This window comes from Marmota marmota, unplaced genomic scaffold, assembly GCF_001458135.2.
Source record: "Marmota marmota marmota unplaced genomic scaffold, marMar, whole genome shotgun sequence".
NCBI classification, from domain to species: Eukaryota; Metazoa; Chordata; class Mammalia; order Rodentia; family Sciuridae; genus Marmota; species Marmota marmota.
In genome coordinates, this window is record NW_026000026.1 from 4979634 (window position 1) to 5001969 (window position 22336).

General features: G+C 47.4%; 1 protein-coding gene across 1 annotated transcript in view; it reads right to left on the reverse strand.

The window, feature by feature from the left end:
* Positions 1–176: 176 nt before the first annotated feature.
* LOC107136149 (osteoclast stimulatory transmembrane protein) overlaps positions 177–22336 on the reverse strand; it is a 29409-nt gene continuing 7249 nt past the window's right edge. The window contains exons 4-5 of the mRNA XM_048811934.1: positions 9706–9811; positions 177–454 (exon numbers count right to left, since the gene is read on the reverse strand). Coding sequence (XP_048667891.1) covers positions 177–454; positions 9706–9811 — 384 coding nt within the window. The remainder of the gene's footprint in view (positions 455–9705; positions 9812–22336) is intronic.

Below are 22336 nucleotides of genomic sequence, written 5' to 3' on the forward strand. Positions count from 1 at the left end.
GGGGCGCGCCTGCACCTCGCACACCCGAGGCCTGCTGCGCCCGGCCCCACCTTCCCCTCCGACCCCCGCGTGCTCTGGGCGCGCCGCCAGCCCTTCCTCTAACTTGCGGGCACACCCGCGTTGCTGTCACTCCGCCCCAGGCCAAGTTGACGCCAGGACGCGGGAAGGCTGAGGCTCTACGACCCTCCCACGGAAGAGCCGGAGAACCGGAAGGGCGTGCAGGTAGAGGCCGGAAGCGGCGCGTGCGCAGCCGAAGCCGCCGGGCTTCCCTTCCCAGGGTTCTCCACACGGCGCTCTCCGCCCTTCCGGGACCACATTACCCACAAGGCGCCGCGGCCGCCGCCCCGAGATGGAGAGGTCCCTCGAGGAGCGGGCGTGCTTGTCCCCCACTCTCGGTTGACAGCTGTGAACCACGAATTTAAAGAGAAGAGCTTCGTGTCAGTCTCCCCGATGGCTGTGGATGAGAAAGGGAAATTACAGACTGGAAGAAACTCCAACAGTGTGTAAAGAAAACAGGAAGGACCTGCAGGGTTTACTCCAGGGAATAAAAAGTAATGGCCGGCTTCCCAGAAAACACAAGAACCGGCTGCAAATGGAAGATAAATCAGAGTATCTACAAATATCGCTGAAGAAAACAATCTAATAGCCGTGATCCCAATGCCCAGATGCCTGAGTTTAACATTAGATGCCCTTCTGACAGTTTTACAGGAGGGGAAATCACAATTTATGGTTTATTTTAATAAAAATATCATGTCAATATATTTTAACAATATCAGTTACCTCACGTGTAACACGAATATATATGGAAAATGTTCCGCCAGGAGGACAACGATGAATGTGTTGTATACATGTTGAATAAATAAAGCTGTATGTTACTTTACTCATTGGAAGGCATGAAAGCTATATATTACTGTCAAATTCCAGAAAAGAAATAAAAGTAACTGTGGTTGCTAGTCTCCAAAAGTGGCCCTCAATGGACCAAACTTCCAAGTATTCAAGACTTGCATATTTTCCTTCTTGTGTTGAATTCAACTGATGTTGTGACTCCCTTTGACAAGGGAATGCATTGGAAAGGACGCTACCAGTTTTAGAAAATTAGACCTAAGAAGCTCTGGCAGCTTCAGCTTTGCCCTTTGGAGAGTTCTTCCACATTGCATAAGAAATCCAGCTTCCCTGTTAGAGACCAAGAGGATAGACCAAGAGTAGAAAGAAAGGTTCAGAGACCACCTAGAGAAAGAGAGACCTATCTGTCCCTGCAACCAGCTATGCCTCGCCTTTGGCTACCACACAAAGAAATCAGACAAAATAAGTGGAGCCATTTTGAACATAGAGGACAGGGAAGTCCCTAGATGACCTTGGCTCCTGATGAAATCACATGGAAAACTACCCAGTTGATCCAAGTAAATATACAGAGTGCAAGAAATAATGCATTTTTTTTGTTTTAGGCACATAAACTGTGTGTGGGGGAGTATTTTGTTATCCATCAACAAATGATTACTTATGAAAACTTATATGAAAATATGCCATTCTAAATCAACAAGAGAGACTTTTTGTTAAATGGATTATTGAAAAATCATGCGACACAATTCCCCAAACATTTGGAGTAAAAAATTAAACTCTCACTTTGCAAATTATAGTAAAGGTTGTTTGTATAGCTATACAAGCTGAAATTTAAAAAGCAGAATATCAGATTAAGTAATTTTTTTTTGCATCCTCAGGTATAGAAGATAGGATGCCTTAAGCAAAAATGTAGATGAAATGGTTGGTAAATTTGACTGTTAAAAACTGAAAAAAACAAACAAACAAACAAACCCTTACTTCAGGAAGAAGATTCAAAAGCCAACTTAATGGAGAAAATATAAGTAAGAATTACAAAAGGCTCAATTTATTAACAGCTCCTTTAGAAATTAGTAAGGATTAGAATCTGAATTATTTTGAAAGAGATGGAGTAGAACATGAAAGACACAATTAATACGGAATAATTGTACTTGAGCCAGAGTTACTTATATGAAGCAACAGCCAGTAATACTACAGGCAATAAATGCAAAAAATGATCTTTTAAATTCCATATGAATTTTTTTTGGCAGACTTGCTTGGCAAGGATTAAAAAGAATAATAAAGTGTTGTCATGAATTTGGAAAAAGTTTGCTCCCAGAGAGGCTGAGTGGGAGTATAATTCCTGTTACATTTCTAGGAGACATTCTGTACCCAAGTTGGATATTATATGCCCTTTTTATTCCAGCAACTCATCTTCTATGAATATCTCAAAGAAATAGTTGAATCAGTATGAAAATATGTATATCAAAAAAGTTCCTCATAATGATTTTAATCCTAACAGTAATAAAAAGGTGGAGAGAATCAATCTGCATGTCCACAGTAATGTATAGTTTAAGATAGAAGGCCTGATAGCTGTTTTAGATTTATTTGATGTACCATGTGAATTATGGGTATAATATTCACATTTTCAGTTATAGCTGTTTGTCTTAATATGATTTATTGATAACCTCATTTGTTATGCACTGCTTTGAGATGTCACCTAAGTTCTTGAAAATGTTTTGTCCACACAGGATCCTATAAGGAGCCAGCACTTAATTATTTTAAACTAAACTAATTTCATATATACTAACATTATTCTGCTTTCCCTAAAATTTTCTGGATGTATCTTAAATATTCTATTAAGAAAAACAGAAGGCAAAGGAAGAGAAAACACTTTATGTACTAAAATGTACATTATTCTTATTGGAATTTCACTTAAAAAATAAAATTTCTTATTCATCAAGGAACATAAAATAAATGTCCACTTATTCAAGTTCTCGATATTTCAAATGTTCTGCTGCTGTTGTAATTGGGGATTTCCTTTTAACTTGTTTTCATTGCCATATAAAAACAATTGATGCTGGGTACAGAGGCCTCAGTCCCACATACTCAGAATGCTGAGGCAGAAAGATCACAAGTTCAAGGCTAGCTTGGATGACTTAGTAAGACCCTGTGTCAAAATAAAATAAAGAATAAAAAGGTATGGGGATGCAGTTCAATGGTAGGGCATTCCTGGCATCAACCAAATTAAAAAACAAAACAAAAACAACAACCAAACCCCAACAACCCAAATCAAAACAAACAAACAAGCAAACCAAAAACCAATTGAGGTTATAAAGCTAAGATTTCCTTTATGTTTATTAAAAGCATTATCCTAAACATATACCTTTAGGATCCTACTATTGTTAAAGTATTAAAAATTGGACCAGTTATAGGGCACAGTCATTTCTGGGAAGGGAGATAACAGGCGATGGGATTTCTCTTTTTGATGTGTGATTTCTGACTGACTTACCATTTTTCTTGCATTAGCTGGTTTCGTTAATGATTTATTGCTGTATAATAAACTGCCCCCAAACTCAGTGGCTTAACACACTGATATTTATTATTTCAGAGTTTCTGGGGGTGAGGCATTTTGACATGGCTTAGGTGGGTTCTGTGTTTTGGGATCTCTGACTGAACTCAAGGGGTCAGCTGTGCCTGTTGTGACATCAAGGCCAGCTCCAGAAAGGTCAGCTTCCCGGGTTGCTCACATGGTCATTGGCAGGACTTGGTTCCTTGCCTCCTGAGCCATTCTAGAGAGCAGCTCCCAGAATGGCGGCTTGAAGCAGGGGGAGTCACAGCCATGTGAAACTCAAGTCTCAAAGTGACAAGTGACATCAGCCTAAGTGCATAATAGTAATAAGGTTTGCGTCCCTGTGACAGAGGTCTTAGCTCATAGGTTTTAATCTCTTAGTGCAGTGCAAGGTTGCAGTTCCTCAACAGCTGCTGCATATGGCCCTCTAGGGACCCACTAGTTCTGCCATATAAGGCGTCAGCTAAAGAGCCATCCTAAGCGACATGGTCGGCTTATTAAAGGCTCTGCTAAGGCAGGTTTTGGAATCACACCCTGAGAGCTTAGGGTGCTGTCCCCCAGGATGTGGCGTGTCATTGAACCAATGGCTGACATATGATGTCCTATCCCCAGCAGCTGGGAAAGCAGGAGTGGCAACAGGACTAACCCCTGTCCCCCTCACTCCCACTTGCAGAGTCTGTGTTTTCCATCCCTACCCTTCACACTCTGGTAAAATAGAGGTTTGGGGTCTGAGAGGGAAGGGTACAGTCTGTTGGAAACTCAGTGATGAATAAATGTCCTCAGTCCAGGCCTTCAGGAGACAATTCTGGCAACATTCTGCATGCTTCTCAGAGTTTCAGGCAGAATCCAACGCTGAGGTCTACAGCAGTGGCCTTAATGACACACCTTCATGTCAGCTTGGCACCATTCATGCATCCTCCCAGCCCCTCATTCCTGCTTCCTGGAATCATCTCCCAAATCCTCTAACCCCGAAGGTGTGAGTGTGAGCATGTTTACATAACACGGTGGGCCACACTGCATACTGTCCTCTTCCTTCTTTTCCTAACATTTTATTTTCAACCAGAGAAGGAGGCAGGTGAAGATTTGAGTTGGAGATTACGGAGCTGAAGTTCCCTTCCTGCATCCGCTTTGAATGAAGACTGCTGAGTTAATATCCAGGTCTCTGACATTCTAACTGCCAAATAGACACTGGGCTTACGCTAAGTGACTCTAGATCTGCCAGTTACCTAAAAGGTAGCATAAAAGCCACAGATCCTGCTGAGTTTTTAATCCATGGGGAGCTTCCTCCAAAAAAAGTACTGTAGCAGAACCCTGAAGTTTGCTTTTTAAAAATTGTTTTTCAAGATGTGCTTTTTCAGCATACCAGTTATATTCACAAAGATACTTTCATAAAGATTTGCTTGCAACATTGTTTACTTTTTTTTTTTTTTTGGTGGTGCTAGGGATTGAACCCAGGGCCTTGTGCGTCTACCACTGAGCTATGTCCCCAGCCTGGAACACTGCTTAGAGTATTAAAAAGATACTGTATAAATGTACACTGGTGGGGAATGAATACATAAGTTCATTATGTATTCATAAGGAACACAATGAAATGCTATGCCAGCACTAGGAAAGAATAGGTGTGTATATGTTGTTATCCAATTAAAAATGCCTTCAATATAATCTTAGGTGAAATAAAACAAATAGAAAACAAATACATAAAGCATAATTCTTTTGCATATGTATGTTTTGATAAAGCTATCCATCTTTAAAAGACATAGGTATGACGGCATCAATTTATATAAAATTAAGAAAAGGCATGCCCCAAATGTCATAACGATAATCCATGGGATGTGAGATCACTCAGGGAGAAGAGAGACTTTCCCCTGTGGATCTGTATCATTTCCTCTATGAAGAAATAAAATGAGTAGGTTTTCTATTTTTTTGCATATGAATGATACACAGGATGAGAAAGAAAATAAGGCATTCTTAACTTAATTGAATTTGAATTTCAAATTGTGTGTGTGTACACACTCGCATAAAAAGAGAGGGAATAGAATTTACACATACAAATCCCCACTGAGATAAGCACTGAAGAAAAGACCGGAATAAATATTTAATATTTATTACTTACAGGCCTAAGTATATGGCAAGTTTAGGTTTTGATGTTGTCTTTTCCTTTTAAAAATTTCTCTAGCAGTTTTCATTAACTTCTGTCTGTCCTCAAATCATTCTTTCTTCTAGCTTGCCTTTTGTATTAGTTTATGAGAGCTGCTGTAACAAAGTACCACAAACTGAGTGGCTTAAACAACAGAAAAGTATTGCCCCACAGTGCCAAGGTCAGAAGCCTGAAGCCAAGGTGTCCATAGGATTACTTGCTACTGGGGGCTGTGAAGATACCTCTTCAGCTTCTCTCCTAGTTTCTAGGTTATGCGTGACTGCATTTTCATGTGGGTATATGTATATATACATCTGTCTTCAGAGATATTTGGGCAGTGTAACCAAACTACATCTTGGAAGAGTAGAAATCCATGTACTGAATCCACAGCAGAGAGAGCGAATCTTATGCAGATTCTAGCATATCAATAAACATTCGTTTATGAGTGACTCATGTTTAAAAATATTTATTTATAGGTAAAAATATTTCGGTCTTTGACAGGCTTCAGTGTTGCAGCTACACAGACCGTAAGCTGAGTTGAGAGCACTCCTTGTTTGTTCTTCCTTGAAGGAGTTTCCTAAATACTGATTTTATGCACCTAGAATACACCTGTCAGATTTTCTAGGCCTAGTGTTTTACTCTATTTGTAGATACATTTAGAATTCATTTTTAAAAATGTTTATTTTTTAGTTGTAGTGGGGCATAATACTTCACTTATTTATTTTATGTGGTGCTGAGGATTGAATCCAGGGCCCTGCACGTGCTAGGTGAGTGCTCTACCGCTAAGCTACAACCGCAGCCCTACATTTAGAATTCTTTTTTTTTAAAATATTTACTTTTTAATTATAGGTGGACACAATACATTTATTTTATTTATTTTTTATGTGGTGTGCTGAGGATCGAATCCAGTGCCTCATGCATGCTAGGTGTGTGCTCTACCGCTAAGCTACAACCTCAGCCCTACATTTAGAATTCTGTTCCTCATCATTTCACTTATATTTTTGTAGATTCCTGTCCATTCCAACTAAGCTTTCAAATTACCTGTACCTCATAAATATGTACAAGAATTACATGTCAATTAAAATTTTTAAAAACCTAACAAAATCAATTATACAAAATTACTTATGAAATTATTTTGAAAGCTTTTATATCCTCTGTGAATCTGTGGACAAGACCAATCTTCCATCCCTAAATTTTGGGAGAGGGAGGTGAGAGGGCCCTCTGTTCTTAATTCCTTTGTCATTATATCTAGAAACTTGTACATTTCCTTTAGTATTTTTAAAAATCTGGCTTTTGGTTTGGCCAAATTTTCTATCTCCTTGACTTTTAAAATCTATATTCAATTCTTCCTTATTATTTTAGGTTTTTTTCTGTTCTTATTTGACAGACTTGAGTTAGACACAGCTCGTTTTTATTTTCAAAATTCTTCTTCCCTTTTAATATAAGAATTTAAGGTTCCAGATTTCCTTAATGAGATCCCCCGCACCTGCGTGTCATGGACGAGACACTTGATAAAAACACTTGCCGCTGCCCTAAGTGCTTGGTTGACGGTGCAGTGTGTGTCTCCAAGGAGCCGCCTCTGTCTGGGGCTGGTTCTGTCTGCAGACTGAAGAGCTGATTCTGGGAAGTCACCCTGCACCCGTGCCCAGAGGACAGGTGCAGGGAAGGGGGAAGACCTTCAAAGAGTGGTCACCCTCAGCCCAGGTGAGGTGAGGAGGACTGAGACACATTCCGGAGCTGAAGCAAGCAGGGAGGAGAAAGTCGCGCCTCCCACTTTGGGGGTCCTTCTGAGTTTGGGTGTATCATGGCCTCTCCTCTGAAAGACATCTGTCACACACACCAGCTGCCTCTCCTGGAATGCCTACCGGCTCAGATCTCGGGAGCCTGGGCCCTGATTCCCTCCTTTCCTATCAAGGTTCAGGTCAGAGTTCTGGAATGATCTCTGCTTCTTTGAAGCTTCAGCGTCCTCTGTTCCCAGGATGGACAATGGTGGGGCCCTGAATTCAAACCTTCTAGAGTTACTGCTGATGGGCTGTGACGAGCAGAAATGGGGCCTGGCTAGAGGGGTGGCAGCCTCCTGCAGGACAGGCCAGACAAGTGCTGGGGGTTGGGGGACGCACAGAGGAGCGGGCCGCCTGCCCTGGGTGTGGGTTCAGAGAGGCCTGGAGGAGGTGTGGACGTCTAAGTTGAGGCCTGACAGATTAGAACCTAGAGCCCAAGGTGAAGAGAGGTGCCCTGGAGAAAGGCGGCCGTGTGCAGAGGCCACAGCGAGGCGTTTTGTCCGACCAGAACCCGAGCTCTGGTGGGGACTGCAGGGGAGGGCTGTGAAGGCCACGCTGGCCACTGGTGTCTTGTTTGAGATGCTGGAGCAGGGCGTATTCTCCAAGGATGCCATGACAGGGTCTCCCATCCCTCTTCCTCTCTCCACCCTGCCGAGGGCCTGCCCTTCCACACCGACTGCGGAGCTTGAAAGCCTCCGGAGATGGTCTCAGAGAACGGCGTCTGCTTTGTTGGGCAGCGATAGCTTTTATGGTGGGTATGTGCCAATTCACACATAACAGTCATGATAGGCCACAGGTGATACACGGCACGGCACCTCACAGGAGTCCAGACAGCATGAGTCTAGAAACTGCCATGCAGGCTGGCCTTGCGCCTGTCAAAGGAGCAGGGAAATGGCGCCTGCCCAGGTTCCAACAGCACTCTGTCCCCAACACGGTGTTCTGTTAGGACTTCCCTGCTACCCAGTGAACAAGGTAAGCATCCTCCACGAGGGTCCAGAATCAGGCCCTCCAACACCCCCTCAACCAAAAGGTGGACTCTGTCCCCTGCCTTGAACCTGAGTGGACCTTTGTGACTGCCTGCAGAATACAGTGGGAATGATGCTCAGCAACTTCAAGGCTTGGGCAAAAAGGTAACGAGTGTCCGTCAGCTGTCGGGGTGCTCAGTCTTAGAATCCAGTTGTCCCATGAGAGGCCACGCGCAGGTGTGGCTAAATCCCCAGCTAGGGTTCAGGCTTCAGCCAACACAGATCACCCCCTACTTAGGTAGAAAGGCCTCAAGGTGACCTGGCCACCACCTGCCTGAGACTGCATGAAAGACCCTGAGGGCAGACACCTTCCAGCTGACCTCCAGAACCACAAGAGAGAATGACAAATGCTGCTGCTTACACCGCCCAGTGTGGGGTCATTCAGCCTGTCACAGGGTACTGGAGCCCACAGGCCGAGGCAGCACAGGGGCCCTGTGATCTTTCTGGCCCCCGGTTCTTGCAATCAGGCCAGAAAGATCTCAGACATGTTGCTCAGAGTAACAGGCATGAGATTCTTAGAAGGTTAGGAAAAGGGAAAGGGGGACACTCTCAAGGGACAGTGGGTCCCTCAGGAGAAGCATGGCATATTCCTCCTGATCTCTGATTTGATTGAGATCCCAGGGAAGTTTCCAGAGAGAGCCACCCAGGAGCACCTCTTGATTTTTGATTGTCAGTAGGATGACATCAGACTATCAAGTCTCCGAGGTGCATGACAACTCGAGGTCACTTTGGCCCATGCCGATCAGTTCTAATGGGAACCTGTTCTTATAGGTTTTATGGTTAGTGGGAATTTCCTTATCTCCTTGAGTTCTGGGATGGAGTCTGTGTAAAGGTTGCAAAAATCCCTCCACTGCAGGGTGACACGTGTTCTTTTAAATGGGCATTTGGGGGCTGGATTTCTCCTGCAGATAACAGGTAATTTTCTGAGGGACGTGACACATCCCACTTAGGTAAGCCAGGCAGGTAAATGCCTTTTTTTTTAAAAAGAGAAATTGGGGGTAGGGGTGGGAGTGGGGGGTCAGCACAGTAGCTCAGCTAATGGCATTGTTCCCTTCCCTCAAGTTCCCATGTGTCTGTTCCCTGGCAATCACACTTCACAGACAACTGGTAGACCCGGCCACATAGTGACGGAGGACACAAGTTCCAGGCCAGAGAAAGATGTGGGTGGGGTTGGATACCAGAGGGGAACAATGGAATGTCCAGCCCTGGGTGAGAAAAGGAGGAGGAACAAGAATGGAGAAGGAGAGGGGAGGGAGAAGAAAGAGGAAGGAGGAGAAGAGGGATTGCGGAGGCCAGGAAGCCGGGAGGAGAAAGATGAGAGTAAAACCGCAGCCAGCCCGGGACGCTGGGTCATGCAGTCTCCACGGTGGCCACCGGAGGGCAGCACCACACGGGCCAGCTCTGCAAGGACGCTGTTGCGGGTCAGCAGGCGCCACTGAGAGGGCTCAGGGTCCGAAGCTACCAAGTGCAGAAGGTCCGGCTGAGGAAAGCGCAGAGGAAGGACCAGGAAGGCCTAGATCTTGCTGATACATCAAATAATGTCACCTCTCCTGCTGCTGTTAACTTGGGCCAACTCATTTGTAGGGGGCATCTTTTTTTTCTTCTTTTTTCTGTTTCCCCTGATGTTCATACCTTCTCTTTCTGACCACAAACACATGTCCTTTGGGGAACCACCCAACTCCCACTCAGGTCCGCCACACATGCTCTCACAGACTACGCACTGCACAACCCCATTAGATGGTGCTTAAGTGTTACCTACTGGATTTGAGCAGTGCCCAATCTGCACAACTGTTGAGGGAAGTTATAGGAGGATGGTCCAATGAGTTGCTCACCTTACTCCTGGTTAAGGTGCAGGAACATGATCCAAACAAGCATACCATAAATTCAAGTTTGAGTCCTGAGCAGAATGTGAAACTCATTCTGACATTCGTTCTGCCCGTTATTTCCAGCTAACTGGATCTCCAGCTGATTCTGATTCTTTCCAACCCCAATAATTCCTCTTTTGACTTTTTAGAGAAACTTTGTTACCAGCAACCACAGGACCCAATGAGTCAGTCTTCACCTTGAACCTTCCCTAAACCAGTATCCAGGTCTTAGCCAAAAGTCTCGGGTCTTAGGATTGAGGTTGTTCTCCATTATTATCCATTCATTAATGCATCCAGCAGATATCTGGCGTACCTACTATGTGCCGGGCCCTGCTCTGGTCTTTGGGATGCACTGGTGAAGAGGCGAGACATGAGCTTTGCCTTCATGGAACCTCCCACTTAGTGTCTGGTGAGGAGACCCCAGGATATGGATGGTCACAGGTGGAGCAACAAATGGTGGTGAGAATCGCGAAGGCAAGAGTGGGCGCCAGGGGAAGACATTCAGAAGCAGGCAGCATCTGTGTTAGGCTGGCTAGGAGCAGGCACTTCTGTGCCCTATAAAGTCCATCCTCGGAACCAGGCTGTGGGCTACGCATAATGTCGGGTCCTGCTTCATAGACAGGAAGACGCAGGACTTGCAGTGCCAACATTGGGGCCGTCCTGGGAAACGCAGGCACAGTGGACACCCGAATAAGTGACCTGGCTACCATCATGCTGGGTCAATGGCTGGACCCAGATATGGCAAGGACCCAGAGCTCAGACCCACAATGACCACCGGACAGGTGCCCTGAGATGGACCCATGGATTTTCCTCTCTCTGACCCTCAACTCGAAATCTGCTCTTGACACAGTCAACTCTCTTACTTTGTGAGGTGTCTCTGAATTTTTCCTGAGCCATCGTTAATGGGAAATGGAGTCCCCAAAGGAACCCATCATGCCCCAGGGCTTTGCCCAAGTCATATAGCAATCTGGGCCACCAAGAGAGCCCCCTCCCAGCCACACTCTAATTTCCCTTTGTACCCGTCTTCTCACCTGTCAGTGTTCCCTTCCCTTTTGGTACCCATCCCCTCCTTTCAGAGAAGAAGCTTTCAAGACATCATCGTCCACACTGCTTCTCCCCAGGCACCGTGCCTCGCCGGAGGAGGCCATGCTTACCTGGGGCACCGAGATGGGCACCGACAGTGAGCTGAGGCGTCCACCGAGAATAAGCAGTGGTAGATGACTTTGAGGAGGGGTCGTGACAAATTCCTTAAATTGACACCTGGGCACCCTGCCTGGAAGGGAGGCTAGTTCTGGAGGCATTCGCTGTCCCCTTCCTCACACTGTCAGGTTGGGTGGTCCTAGAAACGTGGTCAGAGCAGAGGACCTGGGGGCTCAGGCTCCGCGTAGGTCAGGCAGGTGCCTCCTAGTCCCCACTGTGGCTGAAGGCAGACACCTTTCTCCACCTGCATCACTTGAGAGTAGTGGGTAGGACCGGCTGGGAAAGGGGAGCAGAGGCCCTGACCCCACTAAGGTGCAGCCAGGGCCACGTCAGCCCTACAAACGGCTCATGGAGTCTCCCCTGGAAGCTGGACACATCGCTGGGTCTGAAGCCATCAACACAAGGACGGGAGGATGGGGAAGGGTGAGGTTTAGGCGGGACCTGGTTCAGAGCTGACGGCTGCTCCCTGACCCCACATAAAGAGAGGGAGGAGAGGAGGACTGCTGTTCTCATATGTTCAGCGGAGCACCTGACCACTAGGCACTTGGTAAGTGTCGGCTGAGTCGTGGCTCACACTCCAGCTTGCGTCTTGGAGCCTTTTTTTTTTTTTTTTTTGACTTCTCTTTCCCACCCTCCCGGCCTGTCCACAGGCAGGTCTGACAGCAGCGTTTAGCTGGAGATGTTGGTCCCTTGATGCCAGGCCCCACAGGACACCGCAGCAGAGAAAGCCAGTGGCCAGCCCTACTGTGGGCTGTTAGGACTGAGGCCCAGGAGATAAATGAGTGGAAGCCTCTCGAGTGACCTAGGCTGCTGTGCTGAGGTGTTGGGGCGCATGCAGAGGACAGCCAGGTGCTGGCTAGCAATTACCAGCAGTAATGGGGACTGGGGTTACGGGTTGGCAGCCACGAAGCCCAGGCCCTCCCCAGGCTCCAGAGGACCTAGCTGGTTAAGAACCGTTGGCTCTCTGCCTGGCCCAGAAAGGCGCGTGATGGTAGTGGAATGAGGGGATGGATGGATGCTTTTCTGCACCGGCGGAAGCTTCCTGAAGGCAGGACCACACTAAGCTTCACAAAGGCAGGAAGGCTGCTTTCCATGGGGCCTGGCTTCCTGCCTGCACGTAGTAGGTGCTGAAAATTTGTTCCAATCCATCAACTATGCTCTCTAAAAATCATTTCCTCATTTCTGATATGGGAATCATAACCGAACTCATCTCCATGCTTCAGAGATTTCCGTTAAGTGATGCTGATAAAATCATGGCATGCAGGTAACCAATACAAGGGTGAATATATTTGTGATTACAGTCACTGTGATATAAATCCCACTCTCCCTACTCCCTAATGTCTGAACACATGCAATAACATTATACAAGACTCAAGAGAAAGAAAAATTGGGATAGGTCCAATGAAGGAGGAGAAAGAAAAGAATAATTCTAGCTTAGTTCCTCGTGTTAGGATAGGACAGAATCAGTTGGAAAACAAGGTCTGGTTTACGGAGAAGGTCTGACCTGGAAGACCAGCCCTCATTTAAGGCCAGAAGAAAGCTTTCACAGTAGACCTCAGAGCTGTCCAGAGTTCCCTGGTGCTGAATTCTAGGTTGGAACTCGATGCAGTCATCAAAAGGCTTTTCAGGAGGGAAGTCGGGCATTCTGGGTACGCAGATCACCCCACTGCCCTATCCCCTTGGGGTAGCTCTTTTCTCACCTCTTTTCTTAATTCCAGAACTGGATTATTTAGTCCACAAGTTCACTGAGCATCTGCCCCGCCCCTGTCCCAACCTCAGTCTAGTTGGGGTGAGACAATTTCCCTTAATAGAATATCTATAAATGAATTCATAAGAGACTTGAATCTACTGGAACATGGTAGGCTTCAGTTTAAAAGGTGTTTAAAAAAACAGGAAAAATCTTCACCTCTACTGGGCATTGATCACTGATTTAACTTCTGGTCTTTTTGTTCATTACAAGAAAGGCACAGTGTTTGCTTTCAGACAAGTTCAAGACAATTCCCTTGCTGACAGAGCTTCCCTTTAGGCACTTACAGGTGCTTCAGATCTCCCGAGGGGCTGGTTGAGTGGGGAGTGCCATTTGACCCGTACTTGGACCTTGGATACAAGATATCTTCATGCCTCCCTGCAATGAGGCTCCTGATACAGTGTCTCCCAGCAGTCACCTCGCCCCACTTCCCCCAAGGGAACAGAGGCCCTTCTGGAGCCCATATATGCCATTATGGAAACAAAGGATGTTTGGTAGTGTTGTTTAGGACACTCTACAAAGACATTTACTCTGCTCAACTCCTGAGTTGTATTTTTTACCGCATTCACCAGATATCGTGACAATAAGTTATGGAGCTTTCAGCACAAATAACCAAATACTTGATTTAAAATGGCTTAGGAACAGGGCCCTCTCCAATGGCAATGATCAGACCTAGCACTCAGATCTTCTTTTCTAATACCATTGACCAGAGAAATGAGTCAGGAATCCTACTGGCTGAATCCTGGGGCAGGAATATACAAGATGAGCCTCCAGCACCTTGTAGTGACGGGAATAGTATCTTAAAAACGCTCGTGCTGATGGGGCTATGTCGAAGAACGTGTGAGCCAACTGAGGGAGCCCCCAACTGCCAAAGCTAGAACGATTTGAGTAACAAAATAGAATAGTATTAGGTTATGACATAGAGTATAAGATAAATACCCACAAGTTCATACAGATATAAATAAATGACTAAATAATTAGGAATGAATAGACAAATCTCACATGCAAAAGAATTTTGAGTAATTTATGTAACTACTTCTCCCTCAACGAGGTAGAGCACACCTGCCCACTGCCCAGTGTGGGCTGTGCCTGGTGACTTCCTTCCAGAAAAAGAAGTATGAAGAGAAGGAAAGAGGTCTGTTTTACAGCAGCAAAAAGTTCTGACAACCACTGTCTCAGCTAGATAATCGAGGACAGTGTGTACCTTCAAAATGATGTGATGAGAGGGGCAGTTCACCTCTGTGGTTTTCCTGGGCAAAAAAAGTCTCATCTAATCGCAAGAAAAACATCAGATGAGTCTCCACGGAGGGAGAGTCTACACCTCAAAACTGCCTCGATGATCAAAAACAAGGAAAGTCTGAGAAAAATGTCACGGCCCTAGGAACCTAAGGACAGGACAGCGAAATGTCATGTGGCACTCTGGGTGGGATCCTGGTACTTAAAAAGGATTGCAGATCAAAATCAAAGGAATCTGAACAAAGTGTTAATGTTTTTAAATAGTAAGCATTAATACTCATTATAGCAATCGTACCATATTAGAATAAGAGAGCTCTCTCAGGGGAAAGTGGATTGGGGTGCAGAGGAGCTCTCTACTATTTTAATAATTTTTGGAAGATCTAAAGCTATTCTCAATTTTTAAAATTTATTTTTTAAAAGGGGGATGTCCTATGTTCTCAGTTGAACAAGGACTCTGGAGTAGGGCCACAGCGGGGCTGGTTGAGCTCACAGCTAAATGATGAGATCAGAAGCTCAGATTCTTCCCGTCCTGCCCCTCCTCCATCCTTGGCTTCTTTAATTTTTCCTGCAAACAAATCCCCTCGTGAGTACCAAGCCTCAGATGCACTTGAAATCATGTTTGAGGACATCAAGGGCAGTTTCCTTTTGGATGTTAGCTATCAGGGAGGCAGACAGCGGGAATGTCCCACTTCCACAGGGGGAAGCCACTAAGAATGTGGGCTGGGGGCAGGGAGCGGTGCTGGGCAGGGAACCATCTGTGTGGACCACGTGTGAGTTCTCCCCAGTACACCCGAGTTTCCTGCTAGGACCTCCACCATCACCTGCTACCCTTGGGCCGAGTGATCGGGGCTGGACATTCTCTTTGCAAGGATCCAGACAGCGTGGGCCTCAGGGCTTGGTCTTTGAGTCTCACTCCTTCCCCTTCCCGTGCTTCTCCCACAGCTTCACAGCACCCCCTTCCTGCCTGTCAGGGTAGCCCTGGTAGATTCCGCCCCCCAGCCCCAGTCACACTGGCAGGAAACAAGACCCAAGTGCCTCGGCAGGGAGATTTGGGTGCGTTGGGAAAACACGTTGCGCCCTGCTGTGCCCGCACCACCTGATTTGATCTCCCGCGATTCTTGCCTTAGGTTTCGTTCGTCAGGATTCTTTGGTCGTGAGTGACAGAAACACAACCCAGATTAGATGAGACAAAACAAATCGGCTCATAGAACCAGGAGGGATGGGAGCAGTGCTGGCCTGGGCAGGCTGGACCCAGGAACTCAGATGTGTTGACAGGACTCCCTCTGTCCTCCCTGTGTGCCTTGTCCTCTCTTCTTGCAAGCTTTCTGTACATGAAGAGAGCACAAAAGTTCTAGGGTTACTGCCTTATTGGCTTGCAAACTAGGGAGAAAGAAATTAATTTTTTGTCCTAGAACCTACATATTTTCTCAGGAAAGATCTCTAACTGGGCTGTCGTGGGTTAGACTGGTCACTGTAACCAAGGAAACGGGGACCAGTGCTAGGCTTAGGAGAAGATAAGGTAGGGCCCTCGGTGCAATTTTAATGGGACACCACTCCCTGTGGGATGGACTTCTCCACCCTGAGAGTGAGAGCCTAGAGCCCCAGGGTATGTGAGAGTGGGTGCCCCTTAAATTCTGTGCTCCAGGCTCCTGGATGGGCTTGTCCTCGTCTTGGCATCTGGGGAACTAGAATTAGTGAGACCCATGTACAAGAGATGGCAAGGTGCTGGGGCTGGGCACCAGGTTACATGAAGTGGGTAGTGGTGGAACCGCAGCACTTGTTTCTCTGAAGAAAACGCTGAATGGCATGGGGAAATTTGCCAGACAGACAAAAATAACAAATGTCCACTAGAAAAGCACCTTCCTGATCCCTATTTTATAGATGAGACAGTAGGCCTCAGAAGGTGACATGAAAGTCACAAAGCTAAAAAGTGGCAGAGCTGGAGCTGGGATTTGTATCTTAACACAACTGATTCCATAATGCATGTCCTTCCACTGCGCTGTGTTGGGGTCAGAGACGGCCTCCTGTGCTGTTGACCAAACCAGCTGGGACACAGGGGAAGGAGCAGCCTCAACGTGTGGCTTCCCTGCAGGATGTGCAGGGTCGGGTCCACCACAGTAGACACAAGGTTTTAATTATATACTTTGCATTGTTAAGTACATTAGCCTTGTCTAGGCGCAGGAGCTACGTTAACCTGAGCTGAGACGGATCTCCATCTCCCATAACTACCTCATGGCTCACCTTCCAGGACTGCTGAGGCAGGGTGGGGGCCGCTGAACCAGTGACAGCAGCACTCCCTTCCTCAGTCCTTACCCCACGAGTCCCCCTACCAAGTGAAGCTGGGAAAAGGGGCGGAGACCTGGCCCTGCCCACCCGTGGGAAGCAAGCCCTGGGATGGTCCTATGGCAGCCAGCAGAGGGCGCCCGAGGCTGCTGCGTTTCCAAGTCCTTGGACACCTCAAGGTCTCCAACTGGGGGACCCCAGGGCTAGCGCCCCATTTCAGACAAGGGAAATGAGGGCCCCGGACCCATCTTACTTCTCTGGGAGTCTGGGAGTCTTCCTTAGGCAGCAGAAAAGTTAATTTTACCACGGTGACTCTGGGTAATCACATCACCCTCTCGGAACTACAGGTTTCTCATCTATAAAATGGGCGCAGTAAGGACTTTGGCTACCTCAGAGGGCTACTGGGAAGGAAGGGGAAGCAGGTGGCCCCACACAGCGGGTCCAGCCCGCGTTCTCTGTCTCTAGGCCAGAGAGACAGAAGATGCTGAAACCAAGTGCGAGACTGTGGGCGGCAGGCTGGGGTCAGGGTCAGCCTTGGCCTTCCTGGGCCTGACGCCCAGCAGGTGGTCTGGGGGGCTCTTGAGGAGTCAGGGCCTCAGACCAGCTGTGTAACCACTTCCCCTTCCTCTCTTCAGCCTTCCAAAGCATCAGCCTTCCTCGGCCTGGTGCCCTTGTACTCCGAGTCTTCTGCCTGGAAGGTTCCTTCTCCTTCTCTGCAGGGCTGCTCGTCCTCCAGGTCCCCATCCACATGACGTCCCCACCTCTCCTCAGAGAGGGCTTCGCTGCTCCTTCCCCAGCCTGAGGCTGCGCTTGGCCCCTGGTGGCACTCCCCTCACCCTCTAGACGCAGCCACCTGGTTCATTTTCTGAGGCCTTTGCAGCCCCTTCTCTTCTAGAATGTGGCCCTGGAGGAGCGGGTGTATCCCGGACCCTAGCTCAGGGCTTGGTGCACGGGGACGCTCGGTAAGTCCCAGCTGAGGAATGAACGGGTGGTCGTGGAAGCCAGGCGTGTGCGGCCGGGAGCTGCTCTTCACATGGGTGGGAGGGAAGTTCCGTTATCATCGTTGGAAGGGAAGGAGCATGAGGCTCTGGAGGCAGTGAGCTGTTCAATGTCATGTGACTACTAAGTGGGGCACTGGACGTAAACACAGAACTTCCTGCTCCCGATCTTACAGTCTTCCCAGTACACTTGGGGGGGAAGCTGCTTGGGAGCCCCACCCACCTCAACTTGGGGCTCCCAGTTCCCATGCAGGCTGTGGGGCTCCTACTGTCAGCTCTTCTAGGTGACCTGCACCCAAGGCATTTTCTTTCTGTCCCAAGCACAGCGCAGACTGGAAGTCCCTAGGAGGAAGACACATTCGTCCAGTGTGTGAAATTAAAAGATCTATATGTCTCTGCCCCCAGTTCCTGACTTACAGCTTCGAGACCCTTGTAGAACACGGTGCTGGGAGAATCTTTTGTTCTTATGTTGGGTCTTAGACCTCGGTTCCTGACGCAGCTCTCAGATCCTGTGGATTTTCCTGGGCGATGGTGATGTCATCAGATGGGCAAGCCCTGGTCAGGAGCTTGGTACGTTCAACCCCATCCACCCTCCAGGGAGGAGAGAGGGGCCAGAGATGGAGTTAACAATCCATCATGCCGACACAAGGACGCCTCCGCCAAATTGTAGGGTTTGGAGATTACAATCTCCGAACGTGTGGGGTGCTGGGCAGGTGGTATACAGACGACAGGCAGGTCCCACGTCCCTCCACCCGGAGGGGCATGCAAGCCATGAAGAAAGCACAGGAGAGTGTGATAGACCTTCTGATTTTATTTACCCTAGTCCCAGAAGTGACATACCATCGCTTCTGTCATATTTGATTAGCCAGAACCAGGACGAGGTCTGCTCACGTTCAACAGCGCAGGGTATGAGTTCCACGAGGTGGGCTGACTGTGGCTGTCTGCCACACCAGCTCACAGGCACCTGCCATCTGAAGCCTGGGAAGCAGCCCTGTACTTTCTTTCTTTTTTTTTTAATTTTTTAATATTTATTTTTTAGTTTTCGGCAGACACAACATCTTTGTTTGTATGTGGTGCTGAGGATCGAACCCAGGCCGCACGCATGCCAGGCGAGCGCGCTACCACTTGAGCCACATCCCTAGCCCCAGCCCTGTACTTTCTCACAAGTTTTGTAAGGGGAGCTCCTGATGGGGTCCAGGAGGCATGCACAAAGATGTCCATTGCAACATTGAATACAAGAGCAAAACCTGGACACACCTCTCCATCCACCAGCCAATAACTTCCAAATAACTAATGACATATTCATGCTCTTCAATAATGAAACAGAATGTGAAAAAGGCTATGACCTATTTTTCAGTGAAAAGATAAGTTGTAGAACAACATGTGTAAGTATCGTGTCACTTAAGACTCAACAAATAATATCTGAAAGATTCCCAGGCAACAGGTGATAGGGCTCCATCTGGGGAGATAAAGAAGGCTCAAAGGGGCTTTCTCTTTATTTGAAAGGCCAGTTAACACCACGGATTCTGACAGACTACTTGGGTTTAAAGCCTGTCTCTGCAGCTTATTAGCCGTGTGACATTGGGCAAAGTACTTAATCTCGTTGAATCTCAACTTCTTCACCTTCAAAAGAAGGATGATAATAATACCAAGCACCTCAGACACTTTTGTGCACACAGGTTTCAGTAGAGCTTTGGACGTGTTGGGCATCTCTTCCCTGTTCCAGGTCAGAATATTTGTGGGTGGTTCGAAATCCCCTGGCCGGTGGAGGCGGTGGTACATTTATACAATGGGGTTCAGCAAATACTACAAATGAGGGCTGTCTTTCTTTCTTTCTTCCTTCCTTCCTTCCTTTCTCTTTCTTTGTTTCCTTTTAGAATCAGTTTTTAAGCATTTTCTAGTACATTCCCAGCACTCCTAAGCACCGACACAGGCTAACTATTATTATCTGCAATGCTCTGATTTTTGTAAGGAGGATTGATATATTGTCTGTGCAGTACGTGTGGCTGAGTCACCACCTAGACAACAACAGGGCAGCCATGTGGAAAGGAAGCCTTGGTGGGGGCTTGGAGGTGTGGGAGGCCCACGAGGCCCTGTGACAGGGGCTCAGTAACCTTGGGAGTGGGAGGAGGAGTGGATGGAGTGTGGCTCAGCTCCCCACAGGTGGTGACTCACAGCCTAAAAATACCCCAGAGCTGGGGGTGTGGGGTGCCAGGGGCTGGTCGCAGAGTTTCTCTTCTCCAGCCTCCTCAGAACCCGACCTCCTAGATGTGCTTTGGAGGTCAGCTACGGTAAAGAGGCCTGAATGCAAAGTTCCCGGAAGAAGCCTGACCCGTATCCCTCCCCTGGGAGCACACGTGGGCAGTGTCAGCTGGGTCCCTGTTGGGTTCATTGGGCAGCAACACAGCCAAAGGGAAGGCCATTTTATTTATACTGGAGTTTCTCAAGAAAATCCTAAGGTTTAAAAAAACAGCGTTCAAACTCCTCTTTCCCCATCTCTGGGTCTCGGCATTGAACACCGCAGGCAGCTTTGTCCCCGGGCCTTTCTCTGCTGTCTCTGTGCTGCTGTCCCTCATGTCCAAAGACCCAGCTCAAGGGCCAGCTCAACGCACAGTCCACCCTCCTGCTCACCAGGGCTTGCAATTTGGTGAGTCTTTACCAGTAACCTTCTTAAGTAGGATAAGAGAAGGGACTAGAACAACCTGATGAAGTGGAATAGCATAGGAAGGACGAGGCTGATGAGAGGAAATCGAGTACCGTGCACAGATGAAGAAGAGACTGGACAAACTGTTAAGTGCACGTCCAAATAGGGCACAATACATCCTACTACTGTGTATAATTATAATACACCCATAAAAAATTTAAATTAAGAAAAAAAACACATGTCTTTAATTAAACTTATCTCACATGGAGGGGGTTGCAAAAGAAGAAGTATTTTGAGTGGTGGTCGAAAATGTTTCAAAATCAATATTTTAGTAGATCTTCCCCAACTATTTGGATTGGAAAATTAAAAGTACACCCCAATCCCCTTACAGCCAGGGTTCCAGTGTAACTCAGTTTCCACCAATTCGATGCTACCATGTAACACATGGAAACCGGAAGGGAGCAGAGGCCTAATTTCGGCTGCTCCTATTTCTGCTGGTGACCTGAGTCCTGAGAGCCAGGCTACTAGGTTTGGCGTCCTGCATGTCAACTGTCACTCACAGCAAGTGGGTAGAGGGCATGAACCCCAGAGGCACGGGACACAGCGGTGGCCGAAGGTGCTGGTGGGCTGTGTGACAGGGAGCTCTGGGCCCAGGCAGGGATTCTGTGGCGTCCTGGGGTTTTCGTGTTTTGCCAGGACAGACCTCACACGGTCAGCATGGTTCTGGTGTCTCCTGCATGTTGTGTCAGCCAAGAGAGGACACCCAGGGCCCACCCTCTGAGCAGTGGCTTCCTAACTTCTTACCCTTCTGAGGATAGAAGAGGTGAGCTTCCTGGTGAATCAGATCTGGGGTCCCCTCCTCCAGCCCCACAAGAACCCAATTTCCTGTATTAAATCCTCCCTGGCTTAAGATAGCTACATCCATTTCTTTTACCTATAATTAAACTTTGGGCATTCCAATTGGCCCACATTCCTGTTTTTAAAATTAGATCGACTTAGAGTTTCCTATTTCTTCATTACTCATAACTCAGATTCTGCTCAGAGAAAGGCCTAGAAATAGACCTGGCAAGCAGGTATGTGGGTGACGAGGAAGAGATTGCCAATGCCTGCTTTATTTTTTCATCTCCCTTTTTGGGGGGAAAAAGTCAACTCAGGTGTTTTCTAATAGTTACGTAGGATGTATGGGCTGATCTGCTTTTTGTTCTTTCCTCTTTCTCTTTCAGCCCATTTCTGTCTTTTAAACCAACCTCCTTTTTTCAACCCCTCAGAGCATTTATTCTAGAATTTGATGTCGCCCGGTTCTAATACTCACATAAAAGCCAATCAAGAATATTATCTAATGTGCTATAGTGTGTGTGTGTGTGTGTGTGTGTGTGGACAGTGGGAAGCTCGAGGTCACCCGGTGGGTTACATGTGGCTGACCCAGGGGTCAGGGACATACCTGGGGTTCATACTGAACAAGTGTGTCATTTATATGAAATTCAGATGGAATTGGGCCTCCTGTGTTTTTATTCATTGAACCTGGCAATCCTGCTGGGAGGCTCCTGGGGAAGCAGAGGAATAAAATTTAATCTAAGATTTAATAAACACATTCATTGATAAAAACAAAATATTAGGTTACTATAAATAAGTCCAGAGGGGCCAGAGGCTTATAAATAAGTCGTCCCTGGAGCATTTGGATCAATTCCTGATGCAAGGCCTCCCTCCAACAGGTGGAGCAGGGGGTGCGCGAGAGGCCCCGGACCACCTCGAGGCTGGAAGGGCCACCTCCTGCTTCCTTGTCTGACTGGCGCACAGCCCTTGCTAGTTGCCTTTCACGCTCAATATCTCCTTGCACATTCTCGCGTGGAAAGTAGGTCACAACAACTGTCATTATAGATGTGGAAACTGAGGCTCAGAGAGGTAAGTGTCCAGCCCAGGTCACCCAGGGAGGCAGCCCGAGGGCCAGGTAGCAGCTCAAGTCCGGCTACCCGCGGCCTCCTGCTCCTCTGCCCCGTGCCTCTGTGCGGTCCGTGAGGTCGGGAGAGGGAGG